Source organism: Brachionichthys hirsutus, chromosome 16 (assembly GCF_040956055.1).
Source record: "Brachionichthys hirsutus isolate HB-005 chromosome 16, CSIRO-AGI_Bhir_v1, whole genome shotgun sequence".
NCBI lineage: Eukaryota > Metazoa > Chordata > Actinopteri > Lophiiformes > Brachionichthyidae > Brachionichthys > Brachionichthys hirsutus.
This window is the reverse complement of record NC_090912.1, coordinates 12,467,941-12,487,463: the sequence shown is the minus strand read 5'-3', so window position 1 is coordinate 12,487,463 and position 19,523 is coordinate 12,467,941. Positions and strand designations below refer to the sequence as shown.

The following is a 19,523-nucleotide window of genomic DNA, read 5'->3' as shown; positions in this document are numbered from 1 at the left end:
GCTGCGGCCTTTCACGCATGGCGTGGGCTGCGGCCTTTCACGCATGGCGTGGGCTGCGGCCTTTCACGCATGGCGTGGGCTGCGGCCTTTCACGCATGGCGTGGGCTGCGGCCTTTCACGCATCACGTGGTCTGCGGCCTTTCACGCATCGCGTGGTCTGCGGCCTTTCATGTTTTAACCTTTCGTGAAGCAGCCTGCAAAGGTCGTGTTTTCTGTTTCTAAATATCCTTACAAACAGTATCCGTTACTTTGAAATACTGTAGATCCTAATATTTATGAAGCAAGAAGTTTATTTCACGTATTTTCTGGTGAAACTATTCATCTTTATTTGTATTTTGAGCATTCACTATTTTTGCTTTTTGCAAAAAGCTAAACATTCATTTAAATTCTTGAAATGACGTCATAGCCTCATTTTCTATCGGTTTTCAGATTCATTGATTATTGATTAATCTTATAAATCACGTGCCGGCCCATGTGCGTTGTTTTTATTTCCAGACTTTTACGCACACGCGCGTTCGGAGCGGTTGAACCGGCACCGAGAGCCGCGCTCCAGCGCCGGTGCGCAAAGTGGTTTGTGTGACACGGTGAAGCGCCGCAGCCAATGAGCGCGCTCTGCCTGCCAGGCTGAGGCAGCGCGCGCGCGGCGCCCGCAGACGCGCAGTGCGCTGCGCCCCGACGAGGAGGAACTCACGCCACTCCTTCGCGCTCCTCGGAGGAACGTCTTCATCGGAGGACATTAAAAGGACTTTTGACTTTTTCCCCCCAGAGATTCGGTGGCTTTGGCCGCGCGCCCCCCCGGCCGCGCGTCGGCGCGTCTTTATCCGCGGCTAAACTCTGAGCTTCTCATTTCCCTGCAGCTGAAATGTCGCGGAGGATGAGGTCTCTTCTCTGAAGGTGTCTGGCTGGTCATCAGTGATGGAGGGCTGTCTCATGATGACCCCCGCCTGGAGGTCATAGCTGACCCCCCACCCCCACCCCAATGATGACTATGAGCTCTATATCGGACACTTTAGTCCCGCCTGATCCGTCCAAATCGGCCTTTTTGGAGTTTGGCGGTCACGGCTACCCCGGGCACCAGCAGCCCCCCCCCGGCCTGTCCCACAACCATTACTCGGTCCACGGGCTGCAGCACGACGGGCCCTTCTCCTCAGGAGCATCTTCGTACGGTCGCCCGCTGGGATTCCCGTCCTATCACAGCTCCGTGAGCGCGCACCATCCCGGTGCCTACCTGCCCTACCAACACGGGAGTCACGGCGGCGCGCTTGGACACACCAGGCTGGACGATGCGGGTAGGTGCACGAGAATCATTTCAGGTGCTGCTGAGTCGAAGCAGAAACGGAACAGACTGTGTTCCGCTTGAGACAAAGACCAGTGTGGTGATCCGGATCAAAAAGGTGCTGCGCGTAAACCTCAGACGGAAATAAATAAGTCAGTCTTTACAGATGTCGTTTCCCGTTCTATATCACATTAAACTGGGCTTAAAATGAACCCCAATAATGAGACGCGCACACCGCGTCGTGTTCATGTACTTTGGGGTTGGACTGGCTCAGTTTAAGGCCTTTAGAGAAGCAGCCGACTGCGGCCCTGTGGTGTCCCGAGGCGGCCCCCGGCCTGCGCGCTCTCCGAACCCGCAGCCTCAAATCAGAGCCGCCTGCGCGCCTGCCTCCACGTAGTAATAATAATAATAATAATAATAATAATATTACATTATTATTATTAATAATAATAATAAATACTTTCAGAACTGAATTTCGTTCTAGATTTACAGCGTTTTAGATTTCAAAATGATTTCAAAATAAAATAGTTCAAGAAACATTTGCAATAAGACCAATTAAATAATATAACTTGCCGGTACATTTGAACATTTATTAATTATACTATATTAACAGCTTTACAAATAAGCCCCATTGTGAAGAGAATGCAACACAAGACAGCAGCTGTTATGTTTGACATGTGAAAAAGCAGACTATTCACAATAAAGCAATAAAAAACACCAATTAATTAATCCATGTTCCACCAGAAGAAACAAATACACGTGATAGTAATATTTATAATAAATATAATAATGTAGAGGCCCTGCATGCATTACAGATCACTGCTGCTAAAATAGGAAGGCTGTTAATGAGCTCCATTACTATTCAGTCCCTGGTAAAAGCTGTTCAAAAATATTTCCACTATTAATAGGGACAAATACGGGGTTACGCTGTAAAAGTATTTACATGTCAACAGATGTCTTGTGTAGCTTTTTTGTTGAAGGTGCTGTAAATCACATGGGCTACCGTCTGCAGACATAGCATCAGCACTTTTGACCTGTTTTGTATGCATTTTATACAAAATATTAGATGTTGCCAGCAATGCAGCACCGTCAGTGTGGTCGGAGGGGCAGGCTGGAAATACTGGAGCTTCTTTTATTACCATAGAATTCATGCCATTTGCTGTGAAGGTGATTTCGACCCGATGACTCATAAAAAAAGGCCACACGGTTTGATCAGATCGATAGCCGATATCAATATTAAACTAGAAAAGCACTCAGAGAACGCAGACCTCCCCCAAGCAGCTCGGTCCCCTCCTAACTGGATCTACAGCGTCCACATGGTGATCTGGATCAGCACCAGAAGGTTCTAGATTGTTCTTGGTATGTTCTTGTAACTAAAAACAACATTGCTTTGAATGTATAATTTTAGATTTTTATATTTTATCTAATTTATTTTCAAGTTCCTCTTTTATTGTCTGTATTGATTTGCTGTTTTTATTTTATGTATACATGTAAAGCGACTTTGAGGTTTTAGAAAAGCGCTATATAAATAAAATGTATTATTATTATTATTATCTTTATACACCAACATGAAAAGTCAAAGTGAATCAGAGCTGATGTTTCAGACTGATTTTTGAATCCATAAATCGGGTTTTCAATGTTAAGATGTAAAAGATTTTCATCCATAAACATCGGTCAATAATCAACCGAGATATTGAGGAACAAACTTTGAAACTCCACTGACTGCAATGTTAAGGAAAACTTCAAAGTGATCCAGAATCCAGGATCTCTTCTGGATCATCACCAAAATGGAATCAACATTTAATCCCGTTCCGTGCGGAACTTTATGAGCTATCTTGCTAACGGCCGGACGGACGCCCCCCCCCCCCCCCCCCCCTCGGCGGGGCTGATCAATGCATCCCTGTCCTGAATTTAAACGTCTTGGTTTCCCTCTAATCTGAAGACATCTCGTCTTTAACTGAGCGCCGCAGCTCCGTTACCGAATCTGAGCATCTTGTGGGGCCTCGGCCTGTCTGCAGCTGTTCCTGCTGCCATGCAGCCTATCAGCTCATGTCACAACAAGAGGCGAGCGAACGGTCGTGGAGCTGTAGCCGCCCTGCAGAGGACGAACGATTCATCTTCCAGCCTGCATCCGTTCTCATAAAGTCATTATTATACTCATTTTACAGCTTCTTCATCATCCGAGATTTCACATTCGTGACCTCTGACCCGTTTTTTTTTTACAGTGAAACTAACTTTGGTTGAGTGAATCCTCATTTAGCATCACATATGATTACAAACAAAAGGTTTTATGTGTATGTACTTTAACAAGAGTTATATGAAGCATTATTATTATCAATTTGCATGCATGGTTGAAGACGGGGAAAATGCTGTTTGTGCAACTTTCCAGTGAAACGAACGTGTTTCTGTTTAGTCCTGACAAAGTGCATCCCACTATGAGAAAGGTTAAAAACAGGCCTGTTCCGTTCTCACTTAACACTTTACGCCAGAATTGCTCTTGCATTTAGACCACGACGCATGCCGTGGTCTCCCGGAGGAATCTTTAGCTTCTGATGAATGAAAATATGTGACTAATCTTATTTTTGCCAGACTGAAGTTCGGTCTCCTCTGAAATAATTGTGTCTATATTTATCTTTGTAAAGAAATTCTCCTCTCGTCCGTCCTCCCCACCAGAGCATGAGAAGCCCACGGCAGTAATAGAGAACGGCGAGGTGAGACTGAATGGGAAAGGGAAGAAGATCAGGAAGCCTCGGACCATTTATTCCAGCCTGCAGCTCCAGGCGCTCAACCAGCGCTTCCAGCAGACCCAGTACCTCGCCCTGCCGGAGAGGGCCGATCTGGCAGCCAAACTGGGCCTGACGCAGACCCAGGTACTGTGTGATGGCATACAAAATCACTCGTTAGACTCTTAAGTCTGAGATAAAAAATAAAAAAATTCTTATAAACACCAAAAAAATACATTAAATGTGAATAATTGAGAAAATTAAAATATTCCAACTTGTCTCAGGCAAACTGTGAACCGTGATAAAACTTCAAAAGTGTCCAGTATTTTCGATGAAATTTGTGTACCCATCTCGATAGTTTCCTAAATAAGCACGGAGAACCAGTTGAGCCCAGAAATTCATTTTTCTACAACGGGGAGGGGAAAAAGCACCTTCAGAAAAAGCTACGGTTTAGTTAGGAAAAAAAGTCACGTAAACAGCTACGTTAGCGGTGTGACCCTTCATCATCATCATCATCATCATCGCAAATGCAGCCGTGACAGCGCAGGGTTTTCTAGAGGGTCACTAAATTCATTAAGTAACACGACACCTTATGTGATCAGGTGTGTCATGTAAAGCTAAAATGAACATTTGTGGACTCGCCTCAGGCCCGACAGCACGGAGAGGCTCGGGGAGCAGCGCGGCACACGTGGAGCTGCTGACTGGCTGTGGTTCCCAGTCGGTGTAATAAGGCCAGGATAAAGGCCCAAACAGGTCGAGGCGCATTCTCAAAGCCGACTCTAAGTCGGGAGAAGTGTCATCACGATCAAACGACGGGGCTCGCGATGCTCGTCGTCAGCGTGTGTGTGTGTGTGTGTGTGTGTGTGTGTGTGCACATGCTGGGTGTAACAGTGAGTGTACATTTACACGTCTGCAGCCAACATCCAGGCGGGCTGTCTCTCCCTCCCAGTGCTGTTTGTTTTCTTTCCATCAGACACGTGCAGTCGCACGCAAACTGAAACCTAGCGGCCGCCATTTTGTTTGCAAAGTGGAGTCAGCGCTTGATGCCAAGTTCGAACAAGTCCTGTGAGCGGCCACTGTTATGATCGGCTGTTTTATCTCCTGCACAGATTCACAGTCTGACTGTTCCTTCATGTCCTGAACGGCTCTCATTTCTTACACAACGATTGAACTGGTGGAGGAAAAACGCGTTGATGGTCTCGTTATGGACAACATGCTGTTCTTAACATCCTGCTGACCTTCTGTGACATTATTTATTTATTAATTATCTATTTGATATTTTTAAATCAAACTTTTTGCAACTATTACCTATATTCTAACAAGAGTGAAGTTTTCTTTTGAAGCTCGTCTTGTAATTGTGTTTTCTTTGATGAGCAAATACTGGAACGCCACGATATCAGGTCAATAAATGAGGCTGAGTTATTTGCTCCTGTGACAGAAGGTGAATTTATTCACCGTCACGGAGCATCAGCAGGAGAGAAACATATTCTCGAGGCCTTCATGGCACTAAACCAACTTTTATTAAAAGAGAACAGAGAGAAGTGAAGTTGTAGGCGTTTAGAAGGTGTTTTACTGAAACATAGAGCCCACGTGTGTGTGTGTGTGTGTGTGTGTGTGTTTGCACTGAGTATACACGAACAACTGGTATCATCAGATGAAGACCCTAATCCCACATGAAGTAATCTGCTTTGCCTTTCTCATGTGGTCTCCTGTAAGTTACGTCGATGATGAGCAGAGAAGGACTGTTTTTAACATTCTCTAAGTTGCTCTGGATCAACAGAAATAGTCTTTGGCTGATTGTATAATATTCTGATACCAGAAGGCAATTAAAGGATTGGCGGCAGTAACTTGAGGAATGTAGATACACTTTTGTGGGTTTGGAATAGAGAATATTTCTGCTTATTTACTGTTACTTCTTTGCATTTGCTTTTTATAGTGTGTTTCATTTTGTAAAATTTGATCAGGAAATCTCCTTTAGATCCAAATTTCTTGAGGCATATCATTCTAAATGGCAACCTTGTTCCCTGATTACTGTATATGACTATTATTATTATCTGTTAATGCTGTCTATCCCGAGCACTGGGTGGGGGTGGTGGTGGAACTGGGGAGGGAGGAGGGGCTCACCCTGCACAAGTCACCAGTTTACCACAGGGCCACAAGGACAAACAACTGGGTTGGAGGAACCCATATGCAAATCCACACAGAAAGGTCCAGGTCCTCTGGTGGGTCCAAACTCAGAACCTTCTTGCTGGAAAGTAAGAATTTCCTGAGTTTGAATCCACCCAAGCGAATAAGTTAAAGAATAACATCCGGAAAACACTGTGCTATTGATCTTCTCATCAACCACTGAGCAAGCCAGTGAAATGAAACCTGTCAGGCCTAAGGCAGGTAAGAACCCAAATGCGAGGCGGTTTGAGCGGGAGTCCAAAAACAGCTTTACTGTTCGTTACCAAGGGGTCAGTCCAGAGTAGCAGACGAGGAAGAGGAGCAGGTTAGGGGCAGGCACAGAGACAGGTCCAAGGGGCAGGCAAAGGTCGAATACCGGGTGGTCAGGCAGGTCGGGCAGACAGGTCAGAGGCGGGAGGCGAGCAGATGGGGTTCCGGGGACAGGCAAGGTCGGTACACGGGGAGGCAGGCGCTGGAAGGGTGCTGGAAAGAGGACAAACATGAGACCACAACCTGGCGTGGTTCTGTTCTCTGGGCGGGGCTTATGTCACGCCAGGGCTGGTTGGTGATGCGCTGCAGCTGGTGAAGGGAGCACAGGTGACAGGAATCAGCTGATTGCAGAGCGGAGATGTGGAGGCGGGGAAATGGGCGTGGAGAGCGGCTTTTCTAAGATAACCTGATTTTAGCCTTACCTACCCCTAGCTTTATCTACCCCTAGGTATACCTACCCCTAGCTTTATCTACCCCTAGCTTTACCTACCCCTAGGTATACCTACCCCTAGCTTTATCTACCCCTAGGTATACCTACCCCTAGCTTTATCTACCCCTAGGTATACCTACCCCTACCTTTATCTACCCCTAGCTTTATCTACCCCTAGGTTTACCTACCCCTAGCTTTACCTACCGCTAGGTTTACCTACCCCTAAGTATACCTACCCCTAGCTTTACCTACCCCTAGCTTTACCTAGCCCTAGCTTTATCTACCCCTAGGTATACCTACCCCTAGCTTTACCTACCCCTAGGTTTATCTACCCCTAGGTATACCTACCCCTAGCTTTATCTACCCCTAGGTATACCTACCCCTAGCTTTATCTACCCCTAGCTTTATCTACCCCTAGGTATACCTACCCCTAGCTTTATCTACCCCTAGGTATACCTACCCCTAGCTTTATCTACCCCTAGGTATACCTACCCCTAGCTTTATCTACCCCTAGCTTAATCTACCCCTAGGTCTACCTACCCCTAGCTTTATCTACCCCTAGGTATACCTACCCCTAGGTTTACCTACCCCTAGGTATACCTACCCCTAGCTTTATCTACCCCTAGGTATACCTACCCCTAGCTTTATCTACCCCTAGGTATACCTACCCCTAGCTTTATCTACCCCTAGCTTTACCTACCCCTAGGTATACCTACCCCTAGCTTTATCTACCCCTAGGTATACCTACCCCTAGCTTTATCTACCCCTAGCTTTATCTACCCCTAGGTATACCTACCCCTAGCTTTATCTACCCCTAGGTATACCTACCCCTACCTTTATCTACCCCTAGCTTTATCTACCCCTAGGTTTACCTACCCCTAGCTTTACCTACCGCTAGGTTTACCTACCCCTAGCTTTACCTACCCCTAGCTTTACCTACCCCTAGCTTTATCTACCCCTAGGTATACCTACCCCTAGCTTTACCTACCCCTAGCTTTATCTACCCCTAGGTATACCTACCCCTAGCTTTATCTACCCCTAGGTATACCTACCCCTAGGTATACCTACCCCTAGCTTTACCTACCCCTAGCTTTACCTACCCCTAGGTATACCTACCCCTAGCTTTACCTACCCCTAGCTTTACCTATGTCAGCCTGTGCCCTTTCCACACCCACCTCCCCGCCTCCTCAGATTCACCATGCCATCAGTTAATTCCTGTCACATGTGCTCCTGTCACAACCTGCAACACATCCCTCTACTTAATCTCAGCCGAGACACGACAATCCCGCCAGATCGTTTAGTGACATGCTCCTATTCCTCCCAGCACCCTTCCTACGCCTGCCATCCCGTGTACCGACCTTGCCTGATTCCGTAATTCCGTCTGCCCCCTCGGATCTGTCGGCCTGACCGTCCTGACCGCCCGGTGTATAACATTCGCCTGGCCCTTGGAACTGTCTCTGTGCCTGCCCCTAACCTGCTCCCTCTGCTGTTCTGGACTGACTCCCTGGCAACCGACAATAAATCTGGTTTTGGACTCCCACTCAACCGCCTTGCATTTGGGTTCTTACCTGCCTTAGGCCGTGCCAACTACTGATGGATTTACCTAACCACAGCTTTACTGATCCATAGCTTTACCGAGCTGCAACGTTCTATTGAGAACTCGGAATGTGGCAGCATCACTAAAAGCTGGACGGAAAGCGATGAGACAAGCGAGAACAAGTTATGAGTCATAAAGCGTAAACGGATCCCGACTATAATGTTATGTTAGCGCTATATGATTTATTACGCTTATGGATGTGATCAAGCCCCTCACCGCGAGGCTCTTATAAGTTAAGTTGGCTATCTTAGCAGCAGTGTTATCGTGGCTAGTAAACAAAGTTCCAGTCGTTCTTTTCAACATAGAAGTATGGATTTTTCAAGAGGAGACTATGTGATATGTGCCCTTTGCTGTGAAAGTGTAGACGTGTAGGACATCGAGTGTGGGGAGGCATTTTGACACTATACACAAAAAAACTTCAGAGATGAGCTAGCATCTCTGTATGCATCTCTGTAGCATCATAAGCTGAGTTCTAGCAAAGAATGCTAATCACAGTTGCCTGTTAAAAACCAGGCAACGGAGGGCGGTGAATGCATAACGAAACACGGAAAAACATTCGTTGACGGAGAATACGCGAAGGAGTCTTTGATATCGACTGCAGTAAGTTTTGTGTATGTCCTACAAACAGTAATTAATAGGGTTGGGGTTATAACAGTCAAGTAAGGCACTTCGTAGTTCAGTGAACATGTTTAAAAACAGCAAAAACATATAATTTACAAATTATTTTATTAAAGAAGTAAGTGTTGGCACTCTGGGCTTGAATATATTGTAAAGTGGTCCCCGTCACGCAAAAGGCTGCCGATCCCTGGTGCACCGATGAACCCTCTCATGAGCTGAGGGAGATGAAGCTATGGAGGTGTAGCTCGCTTTCTGTATTCGCTTTTGACTGGAAATTACAAACGAAAGCCACGCAGTAGTTTCGATTCGCATATTTGTTGTTATGTTACGTTGTTGTTGTGTTATGTTATGTTGTTATGTTATGTTGTGTTATTTTGTAGTTGTTGTGTCATGTTGTTGTGTTGTGTTGTGTTATGTTGTTGTTATGTTATGTTGTTGTTGTTGTTGTGTTATATTGTTGTGTTGTGTTATGTTATGTTGTTGTGTTATTTTATGTTATGTTGTTATGTTGTGTTATGTTGTTGTTGTGTTATGTTGTTGTGTTGTGTTATGTTGTTGTTATGTTATGTTATGTTGTTGTTGTGTTATATTGTTGTTATGTTATGTTATGTTGTTGTTGTTATGTTATGTTGTTGTTGTGTTATGTTGTTGTGTTGTGTTGTGTTATGTTGTTGTTGTGTTATGTTATGTTGTGTTATGTTGTTGTTGTGTTATGTTATGTTGTGTTATGTTGTTGTGTTGTGTTGTGTTATGTTGTTGTTGTGTTATGTTATGTTGTGTTATGTTGTTGTTGTTGTGTTATGTTATGTTGTTGTTGTGTTGTGTTATGTTGTTGTTGTTGTTGTGTTGTGTTATGTTGTTGTTGTGTTATGTTGTTGTTGTGTTATGTTATGTTGTGTTATGTTGTTGTGTTTTGTTATGTTATGTTGTTGTGTTGTGTTATGTTATGTTGTTGTGTTATGTTATGTTGTGTTATGTTATGTTGTTGTGTTATGTTGTTGTTGTTGTGTTATGTTGTGTTATGTTGTTGTTGTTGTGTTATATTGTTGTGTTGTGTTATGTTATGTTGTTGTGTTATATTGTTGTGTTGTGTTGTGTTATATTGTTGTGTTGTGTTATGTTATGTTGTTGTTGTGTTATGTTGTGTTATGTTGTGTTATGTTGTTGTTGTTGTGTTATGTTGTTGTTGTTATGTTATGTTGTTGTTGTTGTGTTATATTGTTGTGTTGTGTTATGTTATGTTGTTGTTGTGTTATGTTGTGTTATCTTGTTGTTGTTGTGTTATATTGTTGTGTTGTGTTATGTTATGTTGTTGTTGTGTTATGTTGTGTTATGTTGTTGTTGTGTTATGTTGTTGTTGTTGTGTTATGTTGTTGTGTTGTGTTATGTTGTTGTGTTGTGTTATGTTGTTGTTGTTGTGTTATATTGTTGTTGTTATGTTATGTTGTTGTTGTGTTATGTTGTGTTATGTTGTTGTTGTTGTGTTATGTTGTTGTGTTGTGTTATGTTATGTTGTTGTTGTGTTATGTTGTTGTTGTGTTATGTTATGTTGTTGTTATGTTATGTTGTTGTTGTTGTGCTATATTGTTGTTATGTTATGTTATATTGTTGTTGTTATGTTATGTTGTTGTTGTTGTTGTTGTGTTATATTGTTGTGTTATGTTATGTTGTTGTTATGTTATGTTATGTTGTTGTTGTGTTATATTGTTGTTATGTTGTGTTATGTTGTTGTTGTTATGTTATGTTGTTGTGTTATATTGTTGTGTTGTGTTATGTTGTTGTGTTGTGTTGTGTTGTTGTGTTGTGTTGTGTTGTTGTGTTATATTGTTGTGTTGTGTTATGTTATGTTGTTGTTGTGTTGTGTTGTGTTATGTTGTGTTATGTTGTTGTTGTTGTGTTATGTTGTTGTGTTGTGTTATGTTGTTGTTGTTGTTGTGTTGTGTTATATTGTTGTTGTTATGTTATGTTGTTGTTGTTGTGTTATGTTATATTGTTGTTGTTATGTTATGTTGTTGTTGTTGTGTTGTTATGTTGTGTTATGTTGTTGTTGTTTTGTTATATTGTTGTGTTGTGTTATGTTATGTTGTTGTTGTGTTATGTTGTTGTTGTTGTGTTGTGTTGTGTTGTTGTGTTATGTTGTTGTGTTGTGTTGCGTTGTTGTGTTGTGTTATATTGTTGTTATGTTATGTTATATTGTTGTTGTTATGTTATGTTGTTGTTGTTGTGTTATATTGTTGTGTTATGTTATGTTGTGTTATGTTGTTGTTGTTTTGTTATATTGTTGTGTTGTGTTATGTTATGTTGTTGTTGTGTTATGTTGTTGTGTTGTGTTGTGTTATGTTGTTGTTGTTGTTGTGTTGTGTTATGTTGTTGTGTTATGTTGTTGTGTTGTGTTATGGGGCGGCTGTGTCTCAGTTGGCAGAGAGCATCGTCCAGTGATGTGAACGGGTGAATGCGAGGCCAAATTGTAAAGCTCTGCGGCGCCACCACCATGCTGCTTTTAGTCTGCTGTAATTACCTTCGTCTGTACGTATGCAACTGTCCTATAGAAGCACAACCAATATGCGTTGTGCATGGATATGATCCTCACATGTGTGCACATGCAGCAATGCATGCATCTCCTCAAACACATGCACATATGCGCATTCTAATAATATAAAATTATCTATTACAGTAATTGCAGAAGGAGGATTTACCCATGTTGTGTTTAGTCAGGTATGTAGGGATTGAAGGCAGAGTTGCATTGATCATTTTAAATGCTAATCCCATTCGAGTTGTTTAAGATTGAGAAGAAGACGAATCAGTTTGTTTTGGGAAGTTCCGAGCTTGGTTTGTGCTCATTGCTCTGATATTTCTGATATTATTTAATATAAGGATTGAAAAGCATACAGTAACACTTTAAAGTGCAATTACATGTTAATTTCTTAATAACAATGTAATTACATGAGTATTACAGATTATAGAGAGCGTAACATCTTCATTGTGTATTTGGCAGCACCATACTGTCTGAGTGATCTAATGTGCTGTGATTAACGTCACAGATACACTAGAACAGGGGGGGGCAAACTTTTTGACTCGCGGGCCACAATAGGTTCTAAAATTTGGCAGAGGGGCCAGACCAAGAACAGATGGATGGAGTATTTGTGTGAGCGAATATAAATGACACATGAAAGCTATAGCATTAAAGGGTTTGGCCTTTTACAGGCAGCATTACAGGGAAAAGGTCAAATGAATGAAGTTTAATTATAATACAATTTTATTTAGTGATATAATTTGGACAAGTTTGGCGGGCCGGATTAAAAAGACCAACGGGCCGCATATGGCCCCCGGGCCTGGGTTTGCCCATGCCTGCACTAGAACAATAAAGATCAAATTAAACTTCCCTCCGCGTGACTCCTTTGAGTGAGAAATTTCATTGTCTTTTTGATAATTGTGTAAAGTGATAATTTTTTCCGCATATTCAATTAGACCGTTATGAAATTAGATTTTATTTTACAGAATTAAATCTCGCCCATAAACCACTTCAACTATTTTCATAAATACCCATAAAATGGTATTGGGTCATAATTCCCAGGATTCCCAGCTTAAATAGAAAACATTTTTATTGCCATGAATGTTTGTGGCCTTTCCCTTCTCTTTCATCTCTTTGTTGTGCAGCACGAATCCTGTGGGCGCTCACTTTTCCTTTACAGTGCAGTTAAAACCTGTTTGACACAAAAGTGTACTTCACTGACTGCGTGTGATTATTTATGATTCATGTGTTCCTGCCAGGCTGACAGGATGCCCCGGAGGCATGTTCGTGTAATATAATGCTCAATTTGAAAGCACACGAGACACAGGCAACCAATGCCAGAAAAAGAACACACACCTGACTCAACTAACCACAGAAATGATTGAAGATATATTTAATCTTATTCTAATATTGTCTCTCATAGTCACACACATAATTCTTATGGCTGTTGTATTTTGTGTGGAAAACATGCAGGCATAAATCGAGGACTTTTGTGCACAGCCAACAAAAAGAGACCATGCTGCCCCACCCACGCCCTACAAGGCCACGGCAGGTAGCGAGCATGGAGCGCTTCAGTCAGGCACAACGGTTACCGACTCACTGTAGATCACTATTCTGACGTTTGGGAGATTCAGCTCCTCCCTGATGTGTCTGCAGGGACAGTAATTAAACGCTGTCATCACAGACAGTGGCCCTCAGTTTACCTCAGCATTTGCCCGTTTTGCCTCAGAGTGGGAGTTTGAGCGCATGACATCTTCCCTACGGCACCCCTAATGGAAAGGCAGAATCACTCGTCAAAATTGAAAATAATCTGCTTTGCAAGGCCGCTCGAGATGGAGATGACCCCTGTAAGGCCGTGTTGCACTGGCATACTACTCCAACAGAAAACAGAGATAGCAGCCCAGCACAGTGCCTAAAACGTACATCCCTGTGACTGGCAAGCTCCTTGAGTCAGCAGTGGAGAAAGAGGGGAAAGAGGAGTGGCAGTACAGGAGGCAGCTCGCCAAATCCTGCTATGACCGGTCAGTACGGGTCCTGCCGGAGCTAGAGGTGGGAGAAACTGTCAGAATGACGCCTCCTCCGGGTCCCCCCGTCACAAATCAGGAGAGCAGGAACATATCTCGACAAAGTCGCCCCCAGGTATTACCTTGTGGACATTGATGGTTCTAGTTTGGACCTGCTGTTAGGACTGAAGAGGGTGAGATGGTGGCCTCTTCTCCTCTGACCGGTTCAAGCCCAGTTAGATCCTCAACTGGGCCCCCAGCTACTTCCACACCCGTAGCCTGCTCTGTCACAGGTTTAAGGGGGGGCCTGGGTCGTCCTCAGGCCCTCCCTTAAACTGGTAACAGTTGGAGAAATCCCTATTGAGATAAGGGCCACATTGTTTTCATTGTTTGTTTGGCCTACGGAGATGGTACAGGACCTACCGTTATGTTCTGTGTGAGCCAATCAGAATGCTGGGCTTGATCAAGCAGCCTATACTGTTATTGGTGTGTTTGCAGTGAGGAATCAGCGAGGACGACTCCGGGTACTTGGTGGCCGCGGCCCTGGCCCTTCCGCAGCGTGAGAAATGCGTGCAGCTCCTGCTACGGAGGTTCAGTCTGTCTGTCGCAGAGAGAGCGGATAAACTCCTTCCTCTGCCCGGGTTGGGCGGCGGTTCAGCGGTAGACCTCACGGACTGCTGTCATCGTTGGGCTCGGATGAACGTGGCTTCACTTTCCTGCACAAGACTCCAAGTCTTACTTTGTGGACATTGATGCTTCTCCGGCTCCTGTGCGCACGCCGTGGCCAATTCCCCATGGCTGCATGCCCACTAATGATTTCCGGGGTTTGGCTAAAGAAGCGAATCCTGTTGACATCCAACCTCTCTCCATGCAGAGTCTGGCATCAATTAAAATTTAGGCTTAAATTTAAGGATTTATTTCATGTGGAGGAATTTCATTAAAATATATATATATTATTTAGAAAATGTTATCTTTTGTAAGGGATTCCTAACCCTCTCCCGGTTCTTGTTCTCCATAGTGGGTGCGTATTCAATGAGGAGAATGTGGGTTAAGATTCAGACATTTATATAATTAACAGATCAGTACAATTAGTTCAGATATCAGCGCTGAGATTCCAACACAGCTCTCGTGCCCGCGCTTCATTGGAATGAAGATGCTTCCTCCTTCGTCCTCACGTCATTCCGTCCCCTGAAGGCGGGGCTTTGCCCCAGCCAATCTAAGGCAATGTTTATCTGTGTTGTGTGACGTTCATTGGAAATCAGTCATACTAATACCAAACTAAATGTGGTGCGTTCCTAGTGGTGTCGGCATGTAATCACGTTGTGGAATCCCATCTAATACGGAAATTCCCTACACTTTCTAAAATATGCAATAATGGCAATTAAAATTATTACTACTGCAGTAGTACTTTCTTCTTGTCCCGTGAGGGGTCGCCACAGCATTCCAACGTTCCCCACTTCACCCTGTCCTTTGCATCGTCCTCCCCAACACCAGCCACTCTCATGTCCTCCCTCACTACGTCCATGTCTCTTCTCCTGGGTTGTCCTCTAGTCCTGTCCTTTGCATCGTCCTCCCCAACACCAGCCACTCTCATGTCCTCCCTCACTACGTCCATGTCTCTTCTCCTGGGTCGTCCTCTAGTCCTGTCCTTTGCATCGTCCTCCCCAACACCAGCCACTCTCATGTCCTCCCTCACTACGTCCATGTCTCTTCTCCTGGGTCGTCCTCTAGTCCTGTCCTTTGCATCGTCCTCCCCAACACCAGCCACTCTCATGTCCTCCCTCACTACGTCCATGTCTCTTCTCCTGGGTCGTCCTCTAGTCCTGTCCTTTGCATCGTCCTCCCCAACACCAGCCACTCTCATGTCCTCCCTCACTACGTCCATGTCTCTTCTCCTGGGTCGTCCTCTAGTCCTGTCCTTTGCATCGTCCTCCCCAACACCAGCCACTCTCATGTCCTCCCTCACTACGTCCATGTCTCTTCCCCTGGGTCGTCCTCTAGCCCTGTCCTTTGCATTGTCCTCCCCAACACCAGCCACTCTCATGTCCTCCCTCACTACGTCCATGTCTCTTCTCCTGGGTCGTCCTCTAGTCCTGTCCTTTGCATCGTCCTCCCCAACACCAGCCACTCTCATGTCCTCCCTCACTACGTCCATGTCTCTTCTCCTGGGTCGTCCTCTAGTCCTGTCCTTTGCATCGTCCTCCCCAACACCAGCCACTCTCATGTCCTCCCTCACTACGTCCATGTCTCTTCTCCTGGGTCGTCCTCTAGTCCTGTCCTTTGCATCGTCCTCCCCAACACCAGCCACTCTCATGTCCTCCCTCACTACGTCCATGTCTCTTCCCCTGGGTCGTCCTCTAGCCCTGTCCTTTGCATTGTCCTCCCCAACACCAGCCACTCTCATGTCCTCCCTCACTACGTCCATGTCTCTTCCCCTGGGTCGTCCTCTAGCCCTGTCCTTTGCATCGTCCTCCCCAACACCAGCCACTCTCATGTCCTCCCTCACTACGTCCATGCATCTCACACCCGTGCAGAGAAAGTTTCACAGTAGTTTGGGGAGACAGGGTGTCGCAATCCCCAAATACACATGTAATCCCTCGATCCTAGAGGTCTGCTGCAGAGTAATCCAGATTTGCCACTGGTGACAGAGAGAACTTTTTTTTTTTGACAAATCATCAGATCAGATCTGATGTATATGTATACTTTGTATACAAATGTATACTTTGATCATCATTATTTTGCCATCAAAAGCCCTTTCTCAGTGTTGTTTTTGTTGTTTTATAGAAGGACATTTCTAGCAGTTACTTAACCACTGGTAACGTTTGCTAAGAGTCCCTGCAGGAACTTAAAGACTGGCAATGCTAGTTAATGTAACTAGCAGTGATGTAAAAACTGCCAACGTTAGCCAAGTTTGTAGAAGATACTTAAGAGATATTAATATTAGTACATCTTATTAACACTATGAAATGTTACAATAACCGTTTAAAGCACTTCAAGTGAACTTCTCATCAAAATAGGCTTTGATGCAATAAAAATATCCAAATTGTGTTACCAAATGGTTACTGCTCAATTTGTTTGTCTTGCTTTAGCACCAGAAAAGTTCGTCATTTTATATTGTAAAAAATGGTTTGTGTTGACAGCACAACCTCCAGGGAAAAAAGAAAAAGAAAAATGAAACGTCAAAACCAGGATTAGCAGTTTAAATATGTTGAGTGTCTCCTTTGAGTCACACCATGAACTGACTGAAGTTGAGTGAATATTTTTTTCATCCATTAACCTTTTTCTTGTCATCTAGGTGAAGATATGGTTCCAAAACAAACGATCCAAATACAAGAAGATCATGAAGAACGGGCCATGTGGACCTGAAGGAGACCTCCTCTCACATCCACCACCGTCCTCCTCCTCTCCATGCTCCCTGTGGGACATGGCTACCAAAGGCCCACCAGTGCACTCTGGAGGATACATGAACAATTTTGCTCACTGGTACCCTGGACACCAGCAGGACTCTATGCCAAGGACTCAGATGATGTGACAGGCAAAATGTACAGGACAAAAAATGGATATATACCAGCAAGCTAACAGGACACAGACATTTTATTGTCTGAATTGTCATGGAGTTGACAGAACTGACTGAGTTCAAGAGATATGCTACTTATTTAATTCTAAGAAATTGGTACAATATTACCAAGATCTACTTTATTTCAAGCGGTCAGAAAATTGTGTAATCAGGGCCATAGCCTTTCCATTAAAATGGAGTCAACCTGGCTACATGTTAGCACTTTTGCAACCGTAGCTTTATAAATAAACACAGGGAGACCGCTAATGAGCTTTCAACTAGCTGTCAGGTAATGCTATTAGCTAAAAGATTATCGTGTAACCTTGATTAGCTGTAAATTTGCATCTGTGATTATGGCACATCTTAAGAAATCAGAATTGTGGCTCAGATCTCAATAGCAATGTGATTAACATGGTTAAATTGGTCGGTGGCCTAATTATGAGGTTTGAATACACAGTTCTGATGTGAGAACGGAGCAGACTATGTCGCACTCTGCAGCTGAAATATCTTCCTCTGCTACTCTTCCTAAGGTTGGCTCTGGCAATCAGTCTAATGTTGTGTTCACACAAAACTCAATGCATATTTTTGCATGACTATTTCTTTTATTTTACTTACATAAAGCCGCCAATTCCACCATTCATTCATAATAGCTGCCTTGTGTTTGTTGTGGAGGTCACAGGGATGTTGAACCCAAACGTAGCCCTGTCTGGGTTCCCAACATTCCCATTAAGCATGCACATGACGCCGCGGCTAGCTCCTCTTCCATTGTCTATTGACTGATATCCTCAAAACTGACAGGTTCAATAGGAACTATTTTTTTATTTGCATGGATGATGTAAATAAAAACCATTCATGCCATTTCTATCACCTAAAGTTCGTCTAGTCTCATTCAGTCACAGCTTACCCGACTTTGTACCTTAATGTAAAGAGCAACAAATGTGTGCGTGTTTGGTGTGAACATGGTATAAGACTTTGCATAGTTAGCATTGCAGAATTTCCCGCTACAAATAAGTCATGAGAGTTGATAGCTGTGTAAGGCTACTTAAGAATTATTTTGTCATTTCTTAGTTCTACACAAAAAAACAAGGGTTATTATGCTTTCTTTGTCGTCTTTTATTCGATTGTATTTTGGTTTTATTGTTTGTTATTCATTGTAACTTTTTTTTCGTATATTTGACTACGCCCGTCAAGATTTAAAGTGAGACTGTTACTTTTGATAATCAGCAACATTGGCCAAAAGTCACTTCCTGGATGAATGCTGAAATGTAACCGACCTTTCGAGCAGAAGAAGATTGCTGGGTTTTCTTTTAGTTTTTAAATGTTAGGTAACGCAGTCACAATAACTTTCTTGTCAATCAGATAAGGTTGTCATCCATTCATCTTCCTGACTACTTGCCCCGTTACCGGGTCGCGAGATAAGGTTGTAGCTAAACATATTGGGTGTTGGCTAGTCAGCAAAAGAGTGTTTCTTGAAATGCTTATGATTTGAACTTCTCATTTAATAGAGAATTTGTTTTAATTTCTTCTGTCAAAAGTTAATTTAGTGTCACCGAATGGAGTCAGTCGATTCATTTCTCTTTCCCGAGGTTCTCTGCCTGCCTAAATATCTTTCATAAAGCTAAAACTCAAAGCTAGCATCATTCTTTGTCTCTGTTTCTTCACATTTAAAAACAAATATTTGTATCCTTTCAGTGGGTTACTGTAAGGAAAGTACACTCGCAAAAATGAAGGGATCGTCACGGTTCATTCATATCCTTTACTGAACTGCATTGGTTCAATCGGTTCCACTTTGCAAACAAAACAAAAAAACCAAATCAAGACTTATTGATGTTCTGTAGATTCCGATACTAATTTGTATTCTATAAATTATATGTGATTCTATTGTGGCTCTCTAAAACATACAGGTCTCTCAAGTACACTATCAAAGGACGCTAAAGGACAGCTGTGGCTAGTAGCTCACCACCACCAAGTATGGTGTGAATGAATAATGCACAATGTGAAGCGTCTTTGGGTGTCTAGAAAAGCGCTATATAAAATCAAGCATTATTATTATTATTATTAAAGTACATAAAATACATGAACAGGATATTTTATGGTAGCCTATTTTGGTCTGATGTACAGGATAGGACAAATACAAACATATAATTTTAATAATCTAAACAAAAAAAGAGTAAACCAAAACAAAAAGGTTACAATTTTATTTCAAAATCATATTACACGTTACAACAGTTAATCCAAGTTTACAGAAATATCCATTTTGTTCTTTCATTAAAAATTCCATGAACTAAACTCTAAAAACTGGTCCTATCACTCCTGCTTTGGTGGCTGCTGCCAGTTTAAAAATGTTCCATCCTAATTTCCTGCTCCCCTCT

The 19,523-nt window shown here is 43.2% G+C and overlaps 1 protein-coding gene across 1 annotated transcript; it reads left to right on the top strand.

Moving 5' to 3' along the window:
* Window positions 1-979: 979 nt before the first annotated feature.
* LOC137905882 (homeobox protein Dlx4a-like) lies at window positions 980-17,127 on the top strand. The gene is made up of 3 exons (XM_068750157.1): window positions 980-1,289; window positions 3,950-4,146; window positions 16,891-17,127. The coding sequence occupies exons 1-3, from the start codon at window positions 980-982 to the stop codon at window positions 17,125-17,127; spliced, it is 744 nt and encodes a 247-aa protein (XP_068606258.1).
* The last annotated feature ends 2,396 nt before the right edge of the window (window positions 17,128-19,523 follow it).